Below are 20,115 nucleotides of genomic sequence, written 5' to 3' on the forward strand. Positions count from 1 at the left end.
ACTTTGTATAAACAAAACAAGCACTATTTGGAATGGCGTTAGTAGGCGATAACACCCTCTTTCCTGGGCTTGCTAAGTGATCGCATCTGCCGTGTGACAGGAAACCATTGTCTTTATTGAGGCCTAAAAAGATCAGATGCATCCGGAAGCTTGACACTTAACTCAGCGATTTCCCACCAGAGTCCTCCTCTGAAGTCCTTTTGTTATTACTCCAGCCGTTGCTCTATTCCCTCAGGGGACTGGTCTATGAATTTACAGTACAGCTCCTTCATCAGCCTTTTTCTTTGCTACCCCAGATCTAACTAAGATAGCATTTTTTCAGAGACCTACACCTGCTGCAGATCTTGCCGTCTCAGACGCTCCCCAGTAACTTCAGCTCAAAAGCAACTATATAAAACTATAGATCAGTATGCTCTTAAAAAAACAAAAGATAAAGATCACCGTCTGTGTTCAACCAAGTTCTGCCCCGCTCCTTACAAGACATCCTAATTTAAACTTTGCCAATAGACCTCCCGATGAACTCTAAAATCTATAAATGCAAATATGCTGGTGGTCCCTGGCCCTAAAGAAGTACACATGGCCTTGATCAGGGCAGGGACTTTTTGGTCCTGGCCCCAGCATGGTGGAATTTAATAACAAATGTTTATTTCTATCCTGCCCTTCGGTTTTACTCAGGGTGAGTAACAACAATCAAACCACAAACAAAGTAAAACTTTTAAACATCTACAATTATTACAAAAGTCCCCCCCTCCAAAAAAAACCACACACACTCAAATTCCCAGATGGGGGGAGAGTTTGGTCAGGAACCAGTTACCCAGTTCTCCGCCTCCTCTCAGTGGTGAGACCAGACCTGTCTTGGTGGAAGTTATTGTAGGTCTCAACCATAAGCCTGTTGGAATAGCTCTGTTTTACACGCCCTATGGAACAGCTGGCAAAAACATGGGGCCTGACTATCATAGTGCATAGCCCCTCCCCCCTCAAAACACCCAACGTTATCCAGATATACTGAGATGGAGAATTTGGACAGAGTTTTTACTACTACTACTACTACTACTACTACTACTACTACTACTACTACTCTTGTGATGCAGAGTAGTAAGGCAGCAGACATGCAGTCTGAAAGCTCTGCCCATGAGGCTGGGAGTTCAATCCCAGCAGCTGGCTCAAGGTCGACTCAGCCTTCCATCCTTCTGAGGTCGGCAAAATGAGTACCCAGCTTGCTGGGGGGTAAACGGTAATGACTGGGGAAGGCACTGGCAAACCACCCCGTATTGAGTCTGCCGTGAAAACGCTAGAGGGCGTCACCCCAAGGGTCAGACATGACTCAGTGCTTGCACAGGGGATACCTTTACATTTACTACTACTACTACTACTACTACTACTGTTTTGCATTCTGAGTTTAACACCTGCAGAAATACATTGTACACTGTCCTGAGCCTAAATGCAGAGAGGGATAGTTAGTTAACTAGACAGGCAGATAGATCTCCAGTATTTCTGAAGCGCATATTTCAGATTCCCATTGGCAGTTATGGCAGAGAAGTTCCATCACAAAGGTGAGAGTTACCAACTTCTTCTCATAGACTTGGTTGCTAGGAGACAAGAGACTGTCAAAACTGATAATGTACCCTTAAATGATCTTTTCCTCTTGTTGAGTCTCCCACTCTTTCCAAGAAATACACTGCCTTGAATGGCAATATCAAGGCAATGAGCCATAAGGCTCAAGAGTTCAATGCAAAGAAGGCGCACCGTTGATTTCCCAATGTTATAGATAAGCCCAAAAAGAAATCAAAAGGCCAAGATAATGCGTGGATGAGAGGCTCGTTATTTTGGCCTTTTGATACGGCTCAAGAGTGCAGGGACACATTTTAAGGCAGGGTGGCCAAACTGTGGCTCTACGGATGAGCATGGACTACAATTCCCATGAGCCCCTGCCAGCAAACGTCACCGTTTGGCCACCCCTGCCCTAAGGGGTTGCTATCAGGGTTCCCTCTAAAGCAGGGGTAGTCAAACTGCGGCCCTCCAGATGTCCATGGACTACAATTCCCAGGAGCCCCCTGCCAGCGTTCGCTGGCAGGGAGCTCCTGGGAATTGTAGTCCATGGACATCTGGAGGGCGGCAGTTTGACCACCCCTGCTCTAAAGCATGCATGTTACAAAGAGTTTATAATTACTACAGTTCATAATTAGCACAGCAGCAATCTGGAGTCATGCAGGGTCTTACATTGCCCGTGACCCATTTTGAAATTACAGTAGGTATTCTGATCTGGATGTGAACAGCTCTGCTTTGCAGGGGGAGGGGGGTGTAGGGGGAACATTGGTTGCCGAAAAGTCAGTTTCAACTTCGTCATCCTTTCCGTTGCCTAATAGTTGTCCCCTGCAGAAAAGCCTATACATCAGGGGCCTCCAGCGTGCTGCCCGGGTACACCAGGATGACCATTGATGCCTTTCCTGATGCCGGCCTTCTTCTTTCCCCTACCTACTGGTGCAATCTTATTTACTCCCCTCCCTCTAGATCAGGCTTTCTCAACCAGGGTTTTGTGAAACCCTAGGGTTTCTTGAAGACTACGGAAGGTTTCTCAAATGGGTGGGACTTAATTAAATTTTTATATTATGTTTTAATTTGTTAAACATTTGTTTGTTTGCTTATTACGTTTGTATACCGCTGCTCCCAGCAAGCTGGTTTATGGTGGTTCCCATCACATAAAACATTCCATAAAAACTTCCCAAGATATCGACATTCCCAACATACAATAAAACCCCCCTAAAATCAAACCCCTTACAAAACCCCTATAGCAACAATCAAAACAACAACACGGTTGGTATTTAAACAATTAACAATCAATGATTAAGATGGCAGGACTAACAACCAAGTCTTCCCAGGCATCGGCAGGGTTGTAGCACCACAGATTGAAGAGGATAGGGGATAATGTCCTTCATCCAGGCCTGGCCCAGGCACAAGGGGAGGGAGATGGCCCGATCATGTACCCCGGGACCTCCTCCCAGCTTCAACCAAACACCTGGTGGAAGAGCTCTGTTTTGCAGGCTCAGCGGGACTTCGAAAGCTACGTCAGGGCCCGCAGCTCTTCTGGCAGCTCATTCCACCAGGTAGGGGCCAGGACTGAAAAAGCCCTGGCCCTTATCAAGGCCAGGCACGCCTGGGGACCATCAGAAGAAGAAGAAGAAGAAGAAGAAGAAGAAGAAGAAGAAGAAGAAGAAGAAGAAGAAGAAGAAGAAGAAGAAGAAGAAGAAGAAGAAGAGTTGGTTCTTATATGCCGCTTTTCCCTACCCGAAGGAGGCTCAAAGCGGCTTACAGTTGCCTTCCCATTCCTCTCCCCACAACAGACACCCTGTGGGGTGGGTGAGGCTGAGAGAGCCCTGATATCACTGCTCGGTCAGAACAGTTTTATCAGTACCGTGGCAAGCCCAAGGTCACCCAGCTGGATGCATGTGGGGGAGCGCAGAATCGAACCCGGCATGCCAGATTAGAAGTCCGCACTCCTAACCACTACACCAAACTGGCTCTCAGCAAATTCATACCTGCAGAGCGGAGTGCCCTGCAAGGGGCATAAGGAGGGAAGTGGTCCCGCAAGTAGGTAGGGTCCAAGCCCTATCAGGTGATATGACCATATATGATCATGTCAACTTGCCCCCACCTGGCCAATGATGAGCTTGGAGGGGATGGGAAGGGGCGGGGAGGGGAGGGGAGCGAAGGGGAGGGGCCCCGGGTACACTGCTCTGCTTCCCAGCCATATTCTCCATGATTACGCCACTGATGGGGTTTCTCGAAGCCTGAAGAATGTTTCAGGGGTTTCTCGGCGGTAAAAAAGTTAAGAAAGGCTGCTCTGTAGTGTGCTCCTCAGAGTTTAACAGTGAGATGAAACCTCAGAGGCCGAACGCTGAATCCGAATGTTCAATTAAAGGCCAGCCACAACCGCATTCATTCATGAAGGAATCTGGCTAATCCAAGCGCTTAACAAAACCTGGCCATGTGACCAAAACCTTATGGAAGGCTCTGGGTGTGCACGCCTTCTGCAGGCAACGGCAGGGTGGGAGGCAAGTCGCACTCCGGCTATTACCAACACCTGGAAATTAGGAATTGCAACATAACGACTGGGCAGGAGCAATTTGCCACAGTGCCGAAGATGGAAATTATACCAGCTTGAGGTCAACCACCCGCAGTTGTCAATCCTGGGGAAACTGCGGCAGCGCTTTCAAAATGCAGAGGCGGGAGACATTTTTCATAGAACCATAGAGTTGGAAGGGGCCATACAGGTCATCTAGTCCAACCCCCTGCTCAACGCAGGATCCGCCCTAAGCATCCTAAAGCATCCAAGAAAAGTGAATCAGAGAATCATAGAACCATAGAGTTGGAAGGGGCCATACAGGTCATCTAGTCCAACCCCCTGCTCAACGCAGGATCCGCCCTAAGCATCCTAAAGCATCCAAGAAAAGTGAATCATAGAATCATAGAATCATAGAGTTGGAAGGGTCCATACAGGCCATCTAGTCCAACCCCCTGCTCAACGCAGGATTAGCCCTAAGCATCCTAAAGCATCCAAGAAAAGTGAATCATAGAATCATAGAGTTGGAAGGGGCCATACAGGCCATCTAGTCCAACCCCCTGCTCAACGCAGGATCAGCCAAAAACATCCTAAAGTTTTTGACGCTAACTCTACTGAAAGGGAACCCAGTGTCACATCGGGCCCTTGGTTTAAAAGGTATGTGCTTCCGTGTTCTGAGTGCTATCCTATGACTGCCTCCATTTGAGGCCAGACCTGGGAATCTGAGAGCTTACGGCAGTCCGGTATAAAGGGAGTCTCCTGCATCTTTAAGGAGTTGTGCAAAGGAGAGAATTAAAAGCAGGCGAAGCTTTTCAGTTTGCAGCATGACGAAATTCTCTCTACCTGTTGAAATTCTCTCGTCTTGTTCAATAGCTCTGCTGCAGGTGCCAGATTTCCTTCGCTGGGGTCCCATTGCAAGGGCAGGGCCCAAGCCATCGCCTGCCTGCCACCTGACTGAATCCACATTTTGTCTGGCATATTTTTATCCCAATCGCTCTCTTAGAAGCTCAGAGGGACATGGGTGGGTCTTCCTCCTCGGCTTCATCCTCACAATGTTGTGAGGTCGGCTAGGCTGAAAAAGAGGGACTGGCCCAGGGTCACCCAGCAAACTTCCACAGCGAAGAAGGGGCAGAGACTAGAAATTCTCAGATCCAATATTAGTCACACTGGCCGCCTATACTGCTCTGAGCTTGTTCTAAAACCCACCGAAGACAAGGACACAGAACGTGTACGAGATGTATTTGTGATCGGTCCTTACAGTCGCCAGTAATTCAAGCCTCTGCCACAAACTATAAAGTCCCCAGCATTGTGTCCATGGCCATCATATCACCTGTTGATGCATTTCATAGCAGGTCTCTTTCTTCATCAAACCAAACCTGGCTTTCCCATGGAACTGCTTGAGAGCATCCTATGGGACACTGCCGTTCCGTCTGCAGGGACCACTCACCTGGAAAATGGCTGCCTTCATTATAGGGTTTCACATCTCCTACCAGAGCCTCTCAGTTGCCCTACAAGTTCACACATATTGCCACCTCGAACAAACATCCTGGCAAAGGCACCCATTGCAGCAGGGGGTACATCCCCCCACTGGCACTTCTGGAGAGGCCACGGGAGATTGCTTGTCTTGGACCAGTTGACAGTAAGATTGACCCAAAACCACCCAGGAAGCTGATCACTACAGGGGTCACTTACTAACCCTGGTTATGTGGACCGGGTTTGCATTCTATGCGCTCCAGCCTATTTTTTTCTGCAGCAATTTGGCAAAAATGCCTTCCAAGGAGATTTGTTTATTTAATTTACTTATACCCCGCCTTTCCTCCCCAATTGTGCCCCAAAGCGGCTTACGTCGGTCTTCTCTCCTCCATTTTAACCTCACGCCAACCCTGTGAGGTACGTTAGGCTGAGCGAATGCTAGTGGCCAAAGGTCACCCAGCAAGCTTCTGTGGCTCAAACGGGGATTCGAACTCGAGTCTCCCAGATCCTAATCCAGCACTCCTAACCAATACACCACACTGGCATGCCGGTATTTAGCTGACCTTTTCCTTTGGGAGGGTGGGGGCAGGAAGGTGGGAGTTTTCTCGATTGCAAGCTTGAAAGCCCTGGAGATTTTAATGCGTTGAGGTGTTACGTGGTTCTTGCACTCGAGCTGCAGACCTGGGAACCGACATGGTAAGCATTTTCCAACCCTCCAGTGCCATGATTAAAGCAAAGGTCTCTAGAGGGTTGCAACACATCCTGCGTTGTGAAACCGCGCGCAATTTGTTAGAGTGACAAAATGAAAACAGCTTACCTAATCCCTTTTTTAAAAAGATCCTATCAAACACAGAATAAGGCATATGTGTAGAGAGAGAGTGAGAGAGATATAAAACACACGTACAACACAGCCTTCAAACATAAAAAAGAGATGTGAAGCAAGATTCACATTATAGATGCATGCAAATAAGGCCAGCACGGTGAGAGAGACAGAGGGGGGGGGGAGGAATCAGTGCTTGTAATTTGCTGTGCATTTAACTGCTCCAAGTCAGTGCAGGAACAAGAATGCAAAGGGAGGCTGGTATTTGAATATGTAACAGAGGACCTTTTGGGTTGTCGTTCTTTTTCGGTTTTAATTCACGTGGATTGTTTAACACACAAAAGACAGCCCCCACCAGGGACTCCTCTGTGTTTTAAGCAATTCGCTCGCAAATTTAAATGAAATGAAACGGTCTGCAAACCGGCTCATTCAAAGAACTCTTTATAGCAGGGGTAGTCAACCTGTGGTCCTCCAGATGTCCATGGCCTACAATTCCCATGAGCCCCTGCCAGCAAATGCTGGCAGGGGCTCATGGGAATTGTAGGCCATGGACATCTGGAGGACCACAGGTTGACTACCCCTGCTTTATAGCACAAAGGTGAAGCAAATGTGGGGGGCGGGAAAGGTAAATTGAAAGAAAAAACAAACAGGCCTGGGCTCCCACCGGCAAATTCCTGCTTGGTACTTGGGCAATGCCATCCTACACCCTAAGCCCACCTGACCAAAGCAAATAGGATGTCTGCACAGAAAGCCAAAAAGGTTGTTCCTAGGGGATAGAGACCATTCCCCCTGGAGGAAACGGCTACTTGGGAGGTTGGAACCTACAGTAATATCCTGCTGGGGACCTTCCCTTCCCCAAACCACACCCATTCCAAGCTCCACCCACAAATCTCCACCAATCTCTCTACATGACAGAGACCAATCCTCTGCAGGAAATAGCTGCTCTAGAGGTTGGAATCTACGGCATTATATTCTGCGGAGGCCCCTCCCCCTCTAGGCTCCGCCCCCACTTCCCCTACTTCCTGGGAACCCCGCACCATGGGTCTTTCTCCTGTCTAGGCCAAGGGGGTGGGTAAGGAGAAAAGACAATTTATGTAAGAAAGGAATAACTGTTTGCACTCCATCATGCATATGGGTTTTTCTGAGTCCAGAAAATAAAGCACAGAGACTTACACTGCGTTTTCATTTGCGTCAGCTGCTCCTTAAAAAGGGCGAATTTTTCATTTCTCTGCAGCTCAAGGTCATCGTTGGTTCTCTCGAGGGCTGTAAACTTCTCCCGGACTAAATCTTTCAAGTCGGGTACATTTTCTGGTTTCTCTCGCTTTATCTGTGATCAAAACAAAACAGACACAACGCTCTTACTCAGCTGGAGAGGGGGGCACCATCCATCTTACCAATGGGGTGGACAGATGAAAAAGTCGTAAAATTCTAGCCCTTTCCCTCGCCATCCACCTGCACTTGCTATTAAATTCCAGCCCGGAAAAGTGGTTAGAAATAGTTATTTATATAGGCTGTCGTTGCCGGGTTGTTGTTTTTTTTAAGCATTACTGCACTTTGGCAATTTTTTTGCTCCCTGATCAGACCGGAGAACTCTAGAGAGGCAATAGTAAAAAAATTTATAACACTGCAAAGCAGTAGTTCAAGATGTTAATAGCCCCACACTTAGCACTGCAGAAGTGTGCATATTTTAAAGCTATCAAAGCAGAGGGCGAGAAAAATGTCACAAAATGTCACAATAGTCACCCCCACACCGCAGGGCTGAATTGCATGTGCTGAATGCCTCTACTACTCTGGACTCCTTGCACTGGGCTGTTCCTACGCAAGCACAAGTCCCTCATTCTCTACTTCTCTTTCTCTGACCGAGCAGAATATCAGGGCTCTCTCAGCCTCACCTCCCTCACAGGGTGTCTGTTGTGGGGAGAGGAAAGGGAAGGTGACTGTAAGCTGCTTTGAGACTCCTTTGGGAAGAGAAAAGTGGCATATAAGAAAAGTGGTATAAGAACCCTTCTTCTTCTTCAGTAATATCAGAGCTCCCTCAACCTCCCCTCCCTCACAGGATGTCTGTTGTGGGAAGAGGAAAGGGAAGTGACTGTAAGCTGCTTTGAGACTCCTTTGGGAAGAGAAAAGCGGCATATAAGAACCAACCCTTCTTCTTCAGTAATCTCAGGGCTCTCTCAGCCTCACCTCCCTCACAGAGTGTCTGTTGTGGGGAGAGGAAAGGGAAGGTGACTGTAAGCCACTGAGACTCCTTCAGGGAGAGAAAAGCGGCATATAAGAACCAACCCTTCTTCTTCTTCAGTAATATCAGGGCTCTCTCAACCTCACCTCCCTCACAGAGTGTCTGTTGTGGGGAGAGGAAAGGGAAGGCGACAGTAAGCTGCTTTGAGACTCCTTCAGGTAGAGAAAAGCGGCATATAAGAACCAACTCTTCTTCTTCTTCAGTAATATCAGGACTCTCTCAGCCTCACCTACCCCACAGGGTGTCTGTTGTGGGGAGAGGAAAGGGAAGGTGACTGTAAGCCACTTTGAGACTCCTTTGAGAAGAGAGAAGCGGCATATAAGAACCAACCCTTCTTCTTCTTCAGTAATATCAGGGCTCTCTCAACCTCCCCTCCCTCACAGGGTGTCTGTTGTGGGGAGAGGAAAGGGAAGGTGACTGTAAGCCACTTTGAGACTCCTTTGAGAAGAGAGAAGCGGCATATAAGAACCAACTCTTCTTCTTCTTCAGTAATATCAGGGCTCTCTCAACCTCCCCTCCCTCACAGGGTGCCTGTTGTGGGGACAGGAAAGGGAAGGCGACAGTAAGCTGCTTTGAGCCTCCTTCAGGTAGAGAAAAGCGGCATATAATAACCAACTCTTCTTCTTCGTCATCTGGGCTTCCTCTGTGTAATTGGCTCCTATGGCAGCCATTTTATGGTTGAGCCCACCAAAGGTGCCCACAGTTCAAAAAGGTTTGAGTCTGGTATGGACACACGCTGGCAGTGATACACAAGGTTTGTGGGGAATTTGCTTTGCTTTTACTAACATTCTCACCTCAGGAGCTTTGGAGAAACTTTTTCTCCAACATAATTTGGGGAGAAAAATCAATGCTTTATGACAGGGGCTCGTGGGAATTGTAGTCCATGAACATCTGGAGGACCACAGGTTGACTACCCCTGCTTTATGGCAATAGGCTCATGGTTTATGTTCTTAAGTCTTCATTGGTTTAGACCAGGGGTAGTCAAACTGCGGCCCTCCAGATGTCCATGGACTACAATTCCCATGAGCCCCTGCCAGCAAATGCTGGCAGGGGCTCATGGGAATTGTAGTCCATGGACATCTGGAGGGCCGCAGTTTGACTACCCCTGCTTTAGACACTCCTGCCGCAATAGATTCTCAGCCTGCAGCTAACAAGGTGATTTACAGAACCGTAGACTGAGAATATTACAGTGTCGATGATGTAAAGCATGAGCTAAACAGGAACAAGCAAGCAACGTAAAGGAAATCTAATACCCAGGGAGATCAGCTTGGCGATAAAACCAACCATAAAAGAGACTGGCTGATCGTAAAGTCGCCTGCGTTTCTTTTGTGCTCCATGGGAACGGCGAGGAAATCAGAAATTCCACGAAAACTAGGTGAAAAGAATAAGGCACACTGAGGCACATGCTGAATAATGCAGTTTTAATCCACTCCAGCGATCTTTTGCAAGCGGATTTTGCCATTAAACGCAGTAAAACCCAATTGCAAAGTGCACTGGGAGTACTTTATTTATTGCATGCAAAAGTGCACGTCTACAGACCCTCTCGTTCCCCGCCCCACACTCCTTCTCCATCCATCCTTGCTGAGGACCTCACGGTTCCCTCGTCCCGAACGCCCAATGTTTTTTGTTAGGCCAATCATTCCATTAATCCCCCGATGTCAATTGCTGCAATTAATCAACCTGGATCTCTTTAATCGCCCCGGTGTTAAATTGGATGCCATTCCTGAAAGCTTAAAACCAACTGCAAACTCCAGTTTCAGGCGCATGTGGTTTTGTGTGTGGCATTGCCTCCACACAAACACGCCCTGACACTGCCTCCTGATGGCAGCCAATTATTTCTGAACCCATACCCTCAAAATAATAACAGTGCAGGACCATTTCTACATGGAGGAATGCTCCCGGATGCGGGCGTCCAACTGGCTATTATCCTATGCCAAACTGTGGCGAGAAAAGGGTTGATAATGCCTTCTCGCTCCTGCAAGACAAAACTGGTCATTCCAACGGGATTATATCCCAGGAGTAAAAGAGGTATGGTGTGGAGGGGAACGGGACAGGTATAATAGGAGGTGTTTGCACATGATCTAGTTCATGTTCAAGGAACTGGAGCACTGTGCAGGAAGTGAGGGAGAGGCAGAGTCAAGAAAACCTGCAGCCTTCTGAATTTCTTTCGCAAATCTGTAAGTGCATTATTGGCCAGGTAGAAATATAGCACTGAAATGAAAGGTTTTGGAGGATCTTAATTATCATTACTTTACTACAGAGGCAGTTAATAGTGCTAGTTTTATCCCAGGGAGAGGAGGAGGAGGAGGAGGTATTTTAAATAAACAACTCAGCAGACCTTTCCAAGTTTCATGCAGTCATGCTTTCAAAGGATAAGGACAGACATTCCCAGTTTCCATTTTTCCTGTGGATTTACTAGAGCAGGGGTGGCCAAACTGTGGCTCTCCAAATGTCCATGGACTATCGTTACAATTAATCTCTCCAAAGTTCACAGTCTTTAAACCCCACTAAGAGCACATTTTCACTGACCATCAGTTAGTCTCCGGGGCCAGATCATAAAATCAGAGAATAACAGAGTTGGAAGGGACCTCATGGGTCATCTAGTCCAACCCCCTGCACTATGCAGGACACTCACATCTCATACGGATGTCAACATAAGGATCCTCACAATCCATATATGGTCACATTAAAAACTATATAAAATTAATTAACACCCATCCATCTGGGAAACCCTTCCAGGGCTGACAAGAAACCCCTGAGAAAGCCTGATTAAAACCCTCTTTTAAAAAGTAACAATAAAATCAAGGCTGAACAGTTATCGATCAGAAATGTATAAGTAGGGCCCCTTTGAAAGGGGGTTCATCCTCTCGCGGGTTCCCCAAACAATTCCAGTTCCACAAATTGGTAATTGTGTCTTTAGGATCATCATCACACTGCACACTGCCTGACTGACAACCTGGAACAACAGGCTGGATAAACTGCTCAAAGAGCCTAGCTCTATGCTAGCAGTCGTTAGCACGTTTCTTGAAGTGCAGGAAGCTGGCACAAGATATTTGGTAAAGAACCATGCTTGTGGCAGATCGGTCAGCCCAGAAACAACAGCCAGCTTAATCAATACCTCTCTGGCACTGGCCAATCAAGAGTCCCCAATGGTTTTGAAATGGGAGAGTGTGTGTGTGTGTATGTGGATGCAAAGAAAGTATTCAAAACACCCAACAAATGACACACCGTGATTCCAAGGGAGGGGTCAAAATGCACGAGAACCCCTCAAAACTTGTTCGCAGCAACTGCAAACAACAAGTCCTGTTGGAGACGGCACCCATTCGCCATCCAGATTGGACAAACGCGCTTTCAGCTAGCGCATTTGGCAAACACTTACTGCTTAGTCATTGTTTACACAGGCTTCTTTAACGCACAAAGCGGTTGCCAATATTCAGCTTTCTCGTCACCACTCATGAGAGAAAGCTTGCACAGGTGTGTTTGCACCTGTGTTGCAGGCTACAAAGGAGCTTTGATCCAGGAAACTCCCCCCCCCTCCCCCCAAGTTGCATCTTGCCTCTGCTGAGAACTCATTCGATGACCTTAAGTAAGTCACTCTGTCTCATTCAGCAATATTAGGGCAATAATACTGTAAATTCAGTATTCAGCCTGGTGAATTCCTGGCTGGGAAAGGCAGAATTTAGGGACAGGGTTTGGGGAGAGGGGAGATCAGCACAGGATGTGATTTCAGATCCACGTCACCTTCTCAAACGCCTCCTTTTCTTCTCCCCAAAATCTCAGATTAAATTTGTCATTTCCTGTCTTGCCTCACTCCTTCCACTCCTTTCTCATTGGACCACACCAACTCCTCCGTATTAGACAGTGCTCAGCTCTGTTGAGTAGGTGATAGTTGGCACCAGGATCTGGTGACAAGATCAAGTAAGCCTCCAAGTAGTTATATTTATCAAGCAGGTCACAAAACACAAAAGCATGCTAAAAGGTAAAGGTAAAGGTATCCCCTGTGCAAGCACCGAGTCATGTCTGACCCTTAGGGTGACGCCCTCTAGCGTTTTCATGGCAGACTCAATACGGGGTGGTTTGCCAGTGCCTTCCCCAGTCATTACCCTTTACCCCCCAGCAGCAAGCTGGGTACTCATTTTACCGACCTCGGAAGGATGGAAGGCTGAGTCATCCTTGAGCCGGCTGCTGGGATTGAACTCCCAGCCTCATGGGCAGACAGTTTCAGACTGCATTTCTGCTGCCTTACCACTCTGCGCCACAAGAGGCTCAAAAGCATGCTACACCACCAAATAATCCAAGTACAGGTAACAAAAACTCCTCACTCGTGAAAATCCAGTATACCAAATGAGCCTACGCAGTCACCAGCTAACAATATTCTCACCCTGTCCAGGGATCTAAGAAAGCAATAGCCCCGACCTGAACAATCCCCCTTTGGAAGAGGGGATGAAACCTGATTGAATGAATACCTTCCCTGAGGTGCTGTAGCCCTGAGCTGGAAGTCCCACCGTTGTCTGATTTCATCTGATCTTGGAAGCTAATCAGGGCTGGCTCTAGTTGGCACTTAAATGGGAAACCACAAACCAAGTCCATGACTGCTATGAAAGAGGCACACAGTAGCAAACTACTTATAAACATCTCTTGCCTCAAAAACCATGCGTCGGCTATGATTTGAAGACACTTTCCACCACCGATAAAGCGACATGTGTTCCATTTCCTGATTACATTATTCAGTGTTATACTTCAACATCTGATGGAATCTCTTTGTTTTCCTTCAATGCTTTCACATTTGTTATATGGATCTACTTCACTATTACCAAAAAAAAAAAAAAGAAAATCATGAAGATTTGTAGCCAGCTATATCCAAAAACACTGTCTGGTTTGCTACACCCACAGCACAGAATTTCCCCACATCTGTTGTCATCTGCAGTCCCTCTGACCATCTAAAAAGCTGCGTTGCAAGATATTGCAGCTTCGGGTTGGGAAACCACGAAAGTCTCACACACCTCCTCGCATGGGCAAAAGAAGGTTTGGAAGGGATACAATCCTCAGCCTTTTAAAATTAGTTCTGTCTCTGAAAGTTGCTTCAGCATTTCCAGACTAAAGGTAAAACCTGTGAAATCCTCAGTCAGGCCACCAAACCTGAACCGAATCTGTTCTATTACTCTATTTTAAGACTACCCATTCAATTTGGGCTGATCCTGCGTTGAGCATGGGATTGGACAAGATGGCCTGTATGGCCCCTTCCAATTCTATGATTCTATGATTCTATGATTCTATGATTCTATGATTCTATGATTCTATGATTCTATGATTCTATGATTCTATGATTCTATGATTCTATGAATAATACCACGCAATCAGGCCTATTGGGAGACTCAAAGCCACTTCAATCAGCTCTTCCAACTTTTCCCAACCATAATTCCACCCCACTAGGACCAAAGATATAATCCAAGACACTACTATGTTAACGCTATCTTCAGGAACACTGCAAATCCACATTGATGAATGCCCCTTGAAATGTTACAGATGGAAAACATTCTGAAATGGAAGCCAATTTCAATCCACAGAGACATGGCTCGTGTGGCCCTGTCCAGTCTAAAGTCCTGATACCCGGCAATAACCCCTTCTCCTAGTTAGTCTGAACCTTGTGAGAAGGACTCTGAAGCACGCGTTGGCCTCACTCCGCCCTGACCAGGCGGCAGACACTCAGAAGTCCCTATCTAAATTCTGTAATACACATTTCCCCCCTACTGAATGAACAGTGTTGGCAAGCTTTCCTGAATATTTTAATATTTAGAAGAGAGTCTAAGCAAGAATTGGGCTGACCGAAGGAACATTATATCCAGCCTTTGTTCAAGGACCTCGGAGCTGGTTTCCTCTTTCCATATTATACTCACAGCAATCCCACAGAATGAGAGAGAGAGGTGTTTTCCAGACTGCAGCCAACTTATGGGTTTTCACAGGTGTCGTGGCAGTTCCGATGATCACGCTAGTGGTGCGATCCGTTCATCTTTACATGCTTCCCCCCCGTTTTTTCCCATCATGGTTCTGTCCGTTCACATTTACATTGAGAGCTGATTTTTTTTTACATTCCCCCAATTGTAGTTGTTTTTGCCCATGCACAGAAGCATTTTAGAACTTCAGCAGCTTCAAATGGAGTTGAGCCTGGTGTATGTGTCTCACTTCTTATTGGTAGCTTCTTTTCCCATGTTTGAGAACTTTGCTCCAATTGGCTCCCCCCCCCCAATATTTTGAATTCCTTTACCTGTCTTGCATCGGGCACATATTTCCAGTGGCATACTTAATATATTTTAAACCCTGAGTAGATCTTTTTTTAAATTCTCCCCCTCCTCAATACAGCAAAATTATCCAGGTCATGGCTCAATTGGGATTACTCACAATGAATTCAGTGTAGGTTTACACTCGAGTAAGCATGGTTGGATGTGGGGGAGCACAGAATCACACCAAGCTTGGCAGGTTAGAAGTCCCCACTCCTAACCACCGCACCAAGCTGGCTGGAGCAGATCCATTAAGTCTGGAGGTGAGCTTTAATTAAAGTGGATCCCCAGGTCCCACCTGGAGGCTGGCATCTCTACTTGGGACCTCCCAGCATCTGGTGACCAACCAAAGGTTCTCCCCCTCCCCCCCAAAAAATAAGTACCTCACTGAAGCCAAAGGGACAAGTCAGGGATAAAACAAAGCAACTGAAATCTAGAAGCCACAGTTAATACAACATACGCCACTGAAATAATACAGCAGCATCAGGAGAATACTGAAAGGACCATTAATAAGAGTTCCCTCTCCATAAAATATTAAAATAATCTCCTAGCAGTCCCTGTTCAACTTAGTAAGGTTGGCTTAGTAAGCAGGATTGAGGGGGCCTTTATTCACGGCACAGCCTCTTCAGGGAACAAGAAGACCACCTAGCCCTTCCGGAACTTTCCGTTTCAAATGCATCATAATCCAGGAGCGGCAGGTGAGGCCTGTGACATTCCAAATCAGTGACAAACTGTCCGCTCCTCCTACTTCATCTCCAAAAAGAACCCCCGCTGTCCTGAAAGCGTCCCTGTACCCAAATGCAATCTTGCTTTTTCCTAGTTCACAAGATGAGATATTACAGTGTGGGCTTTTTTTCAACGGCAACCAAAAAAAGAAACTCCATAAATGCCATTGTAATTAGACTTTATGTGACTTTTCTCATCCGTCTCCCCCACAGAGGATGACTTCACGTTATGAGGAAGTGCCGAAAGACAGGAGCCAAACCTGTTCCTCTTTGGATGATTCTAGGCTGATGCACAAGAGACCCGTTCCCTTGCAGGAAGAAGTTCCTGACAGTTAGCGGGGTTTCTCAGTGGAACAGGCTTCCGCGGGAGGTGGTGGGTTCTCCATGTTTGGAGATTGTTAAACAGAGGCTGGAGAGCCATCTGACGGAGAGGCTGATTCTGTGAAGGCTCAAGGGGGTGGCAGGTTACAGTGGATGAGCGAGAGGGTTGTGAGTGTCCTGCATAGTGCAGGGGGTTGGACTAGATGACCCAGGTTGTGCCTTCCAACTCTATGATTCTATGGGAAAACCTGCCTTGTCAGCCCTGGCCCCAGAGAGATCAGGGCCCTGCAGGACCTCGGACAGTCCTGCATAGTGCAGGGGGTTGGACTAGATGACCTATGAGGTCCTTTCCAACTCTATTATTCCATGATTCTCAGTGGAACAGGCTTCTTGGGAGGTGGTGGGTTCTCCATCGTTGGAAATTTTTAAACAGAGGCTGGATAGGCATCTGACAGAGAGGCTGATTCTGTGAAGGTTCAAGGAGGAGGCAGGTGACAGTGGATGAGCGAGAGGGTTGTGAGTGTCCTGCAGAGTGCAGGGGGTTGGACTTGATGGCCCAACTCTATTATTCCATGATTCTATGATTCTATGAATTGAAGCCTGCTATCTCCACCACAACCCGAAGACCTCTTCATACTCTGCACATGCTGTTTGGGCGAAAGCAGAGTTTTATTGCCATGAGGACACAATTTCACACAACTCGCCATGCACGCAAATCCCCGATGCTTCCAAAATACACCAGCCGTTGACATTTATTACGGTCAAAGACCAACCAAACAGAAATATGTAAACAAAGTAATTCCCAGTAGATGCATTAGAAAGGTACAATAAGGAAGGGAAAATATTAACCATAAAATGATAATATATTTAATTACATTACGCGGGAGGAGAGTTGATCTGGTGCTGGAGAAGGCTTCTGTGGACAGCAAAAGTCACAAACCAGGAATGCTACAGTGCTTAAAGCCTAATATGATCCCTGGCCCCAAGGACATCCACTTGACGTCAACCAGGGCCAGAGCTTTCTCCATCCTGGCTCCCACCTAGTGGAATGAGCTCCCAGAGGAGATCAGGGCCCTGATGGAACTTGAACAATTCCACAGGGCCTGCAAAAGGGAGCTCCTCCACCAGGCATTTGGTTGAGGTCAACCAGTACCACCACTTCCCATCGGCCCCCCTCAGCCTCCCTCCTACAACCATCATTGCAGCCTCACCCACCCAATGGGCCATCAGTAAGCGTTGATTTATTGTTCTCCCCAGTGTTCTATTGTTCATAATGTTGGTATTGATATTATTGTATTATTATAAACTGAGTTATTTGTATTGTTCCTGTTTGATGTAAACCACCCTGAGCCTTCGGGGAGAGTGGTATGTAAATATAATAAATAATATATCTTTGGCACAAATTCCAATGTGAACCTGAGTGGCATAACAGAGTATCGGACCAGGATCTGGGACAACCTACATATAGAGCTTCCGAGACTGTGTTGGGAAATTCATAGAGATTTGGGGGTAGAGCCTGGGGAGGGTGGGGAGGGACCTCACTAAGGTATACTGCTGTTATCGCCAGGGGAATTGATCCCTGTAGTGTAGAAGTCAGTTGTAATTCTGGGTGATCCCCAATCTGGAGGATGGCAAACTCAAGACACCCAAGTTTGAATCCCCACTCTTGATAGGTGACCTTGGGCCAGTCACAATCTCTCTGATTAACCTACCTCACATCACCAGTAGCACCTTAAAAACTAATAAAATTTGTGGCACGGGATGTGCTTTTGTGAGACACAGCTCGCTTCTTCAGATAACTCACTGCTCATGAAAGCTCCTTCCCCACCATAAATCTTCATTTCTAGGGTGCTCCTGGACTCTTGTTCTTTTCTACTGCTACAGACAGACTAACCCGTCTTGATCTACCTCACAGGGTGGTTGTGAGGATAAAATGGAGAAGGGGAGAATGTTGTTAAGCCATTCTGGATCCGCACCGAGGGTATAAATGATGTAAATAAATAAGATAAATTCATTAACCACTGTTCTGGCTTTGCCTTTTCCTCCTTCTACCCAGTCTCCCTCTTTCTCTGGGGGCCTGAAGGGATAACACATTTCTGCGCTGAACATAATCACTGCATCACTTCCTAGGGTGCAGTCATAGCAAAAGTGGCCGCCTTCAGAAACAGCTGCCCACAAGTGTCTCTGTATGAGTCACTGACCAGAGCTTTCCGCTTTCCATTCAGGAGGCATTTCCAGAACAGAAACTCAGACAGAAAAACAGGCAGTGGGCTTCACTGAGAGTGAATAAGCTTCTTCTTTTATACTAAGGCAGGGGTAATCAAACTGCGGCCCTCCAGATGTCCATGGACTACAATTCCCAGGAGCCCCTGCCAGCAAATGCTGGCAGGGGCTCCTGGGAATTGTAGTCCATGGACATCTGGAGGGCCGCAGTTTGACTACCCCTGTACTAAGGTATAGGCAGATGGGATCCCAAGCGCATGGAGAAATCAAATGGTGCAGCAGCCTTGCCCAGATCTGGGTCCAATTAGTGTGTTATGATGATGTCAGAAATTTGGGAAATGCTATTCCTCCACATGTCAGGCTTGGCCAACCTGTGCCTAAATTCCAACCACCCTTCAGTACTGTAATCACAAATGTAGAGGCACCTTAAAAACTAACCCAACTGTATTCCAGCATAACTTTCCATGAACTAGACTCCACATAATTCCGCGTGTAAACAGAGGGGGTAGAATGAGCCAGGAGTCCAAGTGCAACCCAATTATCCTCATATGGCCTCTTTATGTCATTTCAGGAATAAAAGGGTTTTTTTCTTCTTATATGACTCATGAGACTGTATCCACGGGATGCAACGGCATGCCTCAAGGGCCCTCGAGTTACAACTCTGTACTGGGCCAAGAGCCGACGATCTACGCTTGAGGCCTGAATGCAAGGCATCCCAAAATCACGGTTCTCTTGTTGATACAGCCCACAGTCTAGTTATCGGAAAACACTTTCCGACAAGTGAAAACAGATGAGGAAAAGAGCCATTTCCCTCAACATGCAAGTTTTCCAGTGGAGAATGAAGACGCAAGTGTTGAGATGCAATTTTTTCCATCTAGTGGCTTGACAGTGCAGGCTCCTCCTAGACAAGACAGTCTGTAAAGCTTCTTGGATTGAAGCCTTTATAGACATAAGTGTGCAAGAGGCTGCTAAATATTTGTTCGCAGCCCCAAAACATCTCAGGGGAGGATGGGGGAGGAATCCGACAGAAAGTACGTGACTCAAAACTACAGAGGAACCCCACAGCGGGACCAAAACAATTCAAACCAAGCTGCATTTGGTTTAAGGGCCAGAACCGACACTGTACGCCATCTTTGTCGGACTGAAAACACGGGCGTTGCGTGTACATATATAAGGCAAACTCGCCGTGTGCGGCTGACTCACTTTGTTACGAACACATGTACAACAGCTTGTGGTTGCTTATCATACCTTGTGATAAAACAGCTTTATTATAGATGCCACAAAATTGCCCTCTCGTGCTTTATATGGCTATGACTCATCATCAGGTTACTCGGAATGATTTACAGTTTCGTTGTGGGGTGAAGATTTTTCCCCCCTATTCTCTTGTATTCACTATTGACTAAAGCACAGCCCTTGTTCTACAAGGTAAAGTTTTCCTGTTCACAAGAGAGGTCATGGGGGGGAGATACTCTCTCTTTCCCTTCCCCAAGTATATAAATACACAGATTTCTCCCACAGGGAAATATCCAATGAAGAAGAAGAAGAGTTGGTTCTTATATGCCACTTTTCCCTACCCGAAGGAGGCTCAAAGCGGCTTACAGTCGCCTTCCCTTTCCTCTCCCCACAACAGACACCCTGTGGGGTGGGTGAGGCTGAGAAAGACCTGATATCACTGCCCGGTCAGAACAGTTTTCTCAGTGCCGTGGCCAGCCCAAGGTCACCCAGCTGGATGCATGTGGGGGAGTGCAGAATCGAACCTGGCATGCCAGATTAGAAGTCCACACTCCTAACCACTACACCAAACTGGCTCTGAGGAAGCACATACCATTAATATCCAAGTCAAAGAGCTTTCGTTCATGCTGCGTGGCTAATGTGTCTCCTTTCAAAACACTAACAAGTACCCCATCCGTGCAGCTTGCAGGGACAATGAGCTGGCGGGGTTTCCGAGGGTTTGTGTGACTGCTCTGGCATCGGGG

The 20,115-nt window shown here is 47.0% G+C and overlaps 1 protein-coding gene across 2 annotated transcripts in view; it reads right to left on the bottom strand.

Moving 5' to 3' along the window:
- NSMCE2 (NSE2 SUMO ligase component of SMC5/6 complex) overlaps positions 1–20,115 on the bottom strand; it is a 222,394-nt gene that overhangs the window by 113,744 nt on the left and 88,535 nt on the right. For both annotated transcript variants that reach the window (XM_077351523.1, XM_077351524.1), the window contains one exon: positions 7,527–7,680. In XM_077351523.1, the coding sequence (XP_077207638.1) occupies positions 7,527–7,680 (154 nt within the window). The remainder of the gene's footprint in view (positions 1–7,526; positions 7,681–20,115) is intronic.

The sequence above is a fragment of the Paroedura picta genome, chromosome 9 (genome assembly GCF_049243985.1).
Source record: "Paroedura picta isolate Pp20150507F chromosome 9, Ppicta_v3.0, whole genome shotgun sequence".
Classification (NCBI taxonomy): domain Eukaryota; kingdom Metazoa; phylum Chordata; class Lepidosauria; order Squamata; family Gekkonidae; genus Paroedura; species Paroedura picta.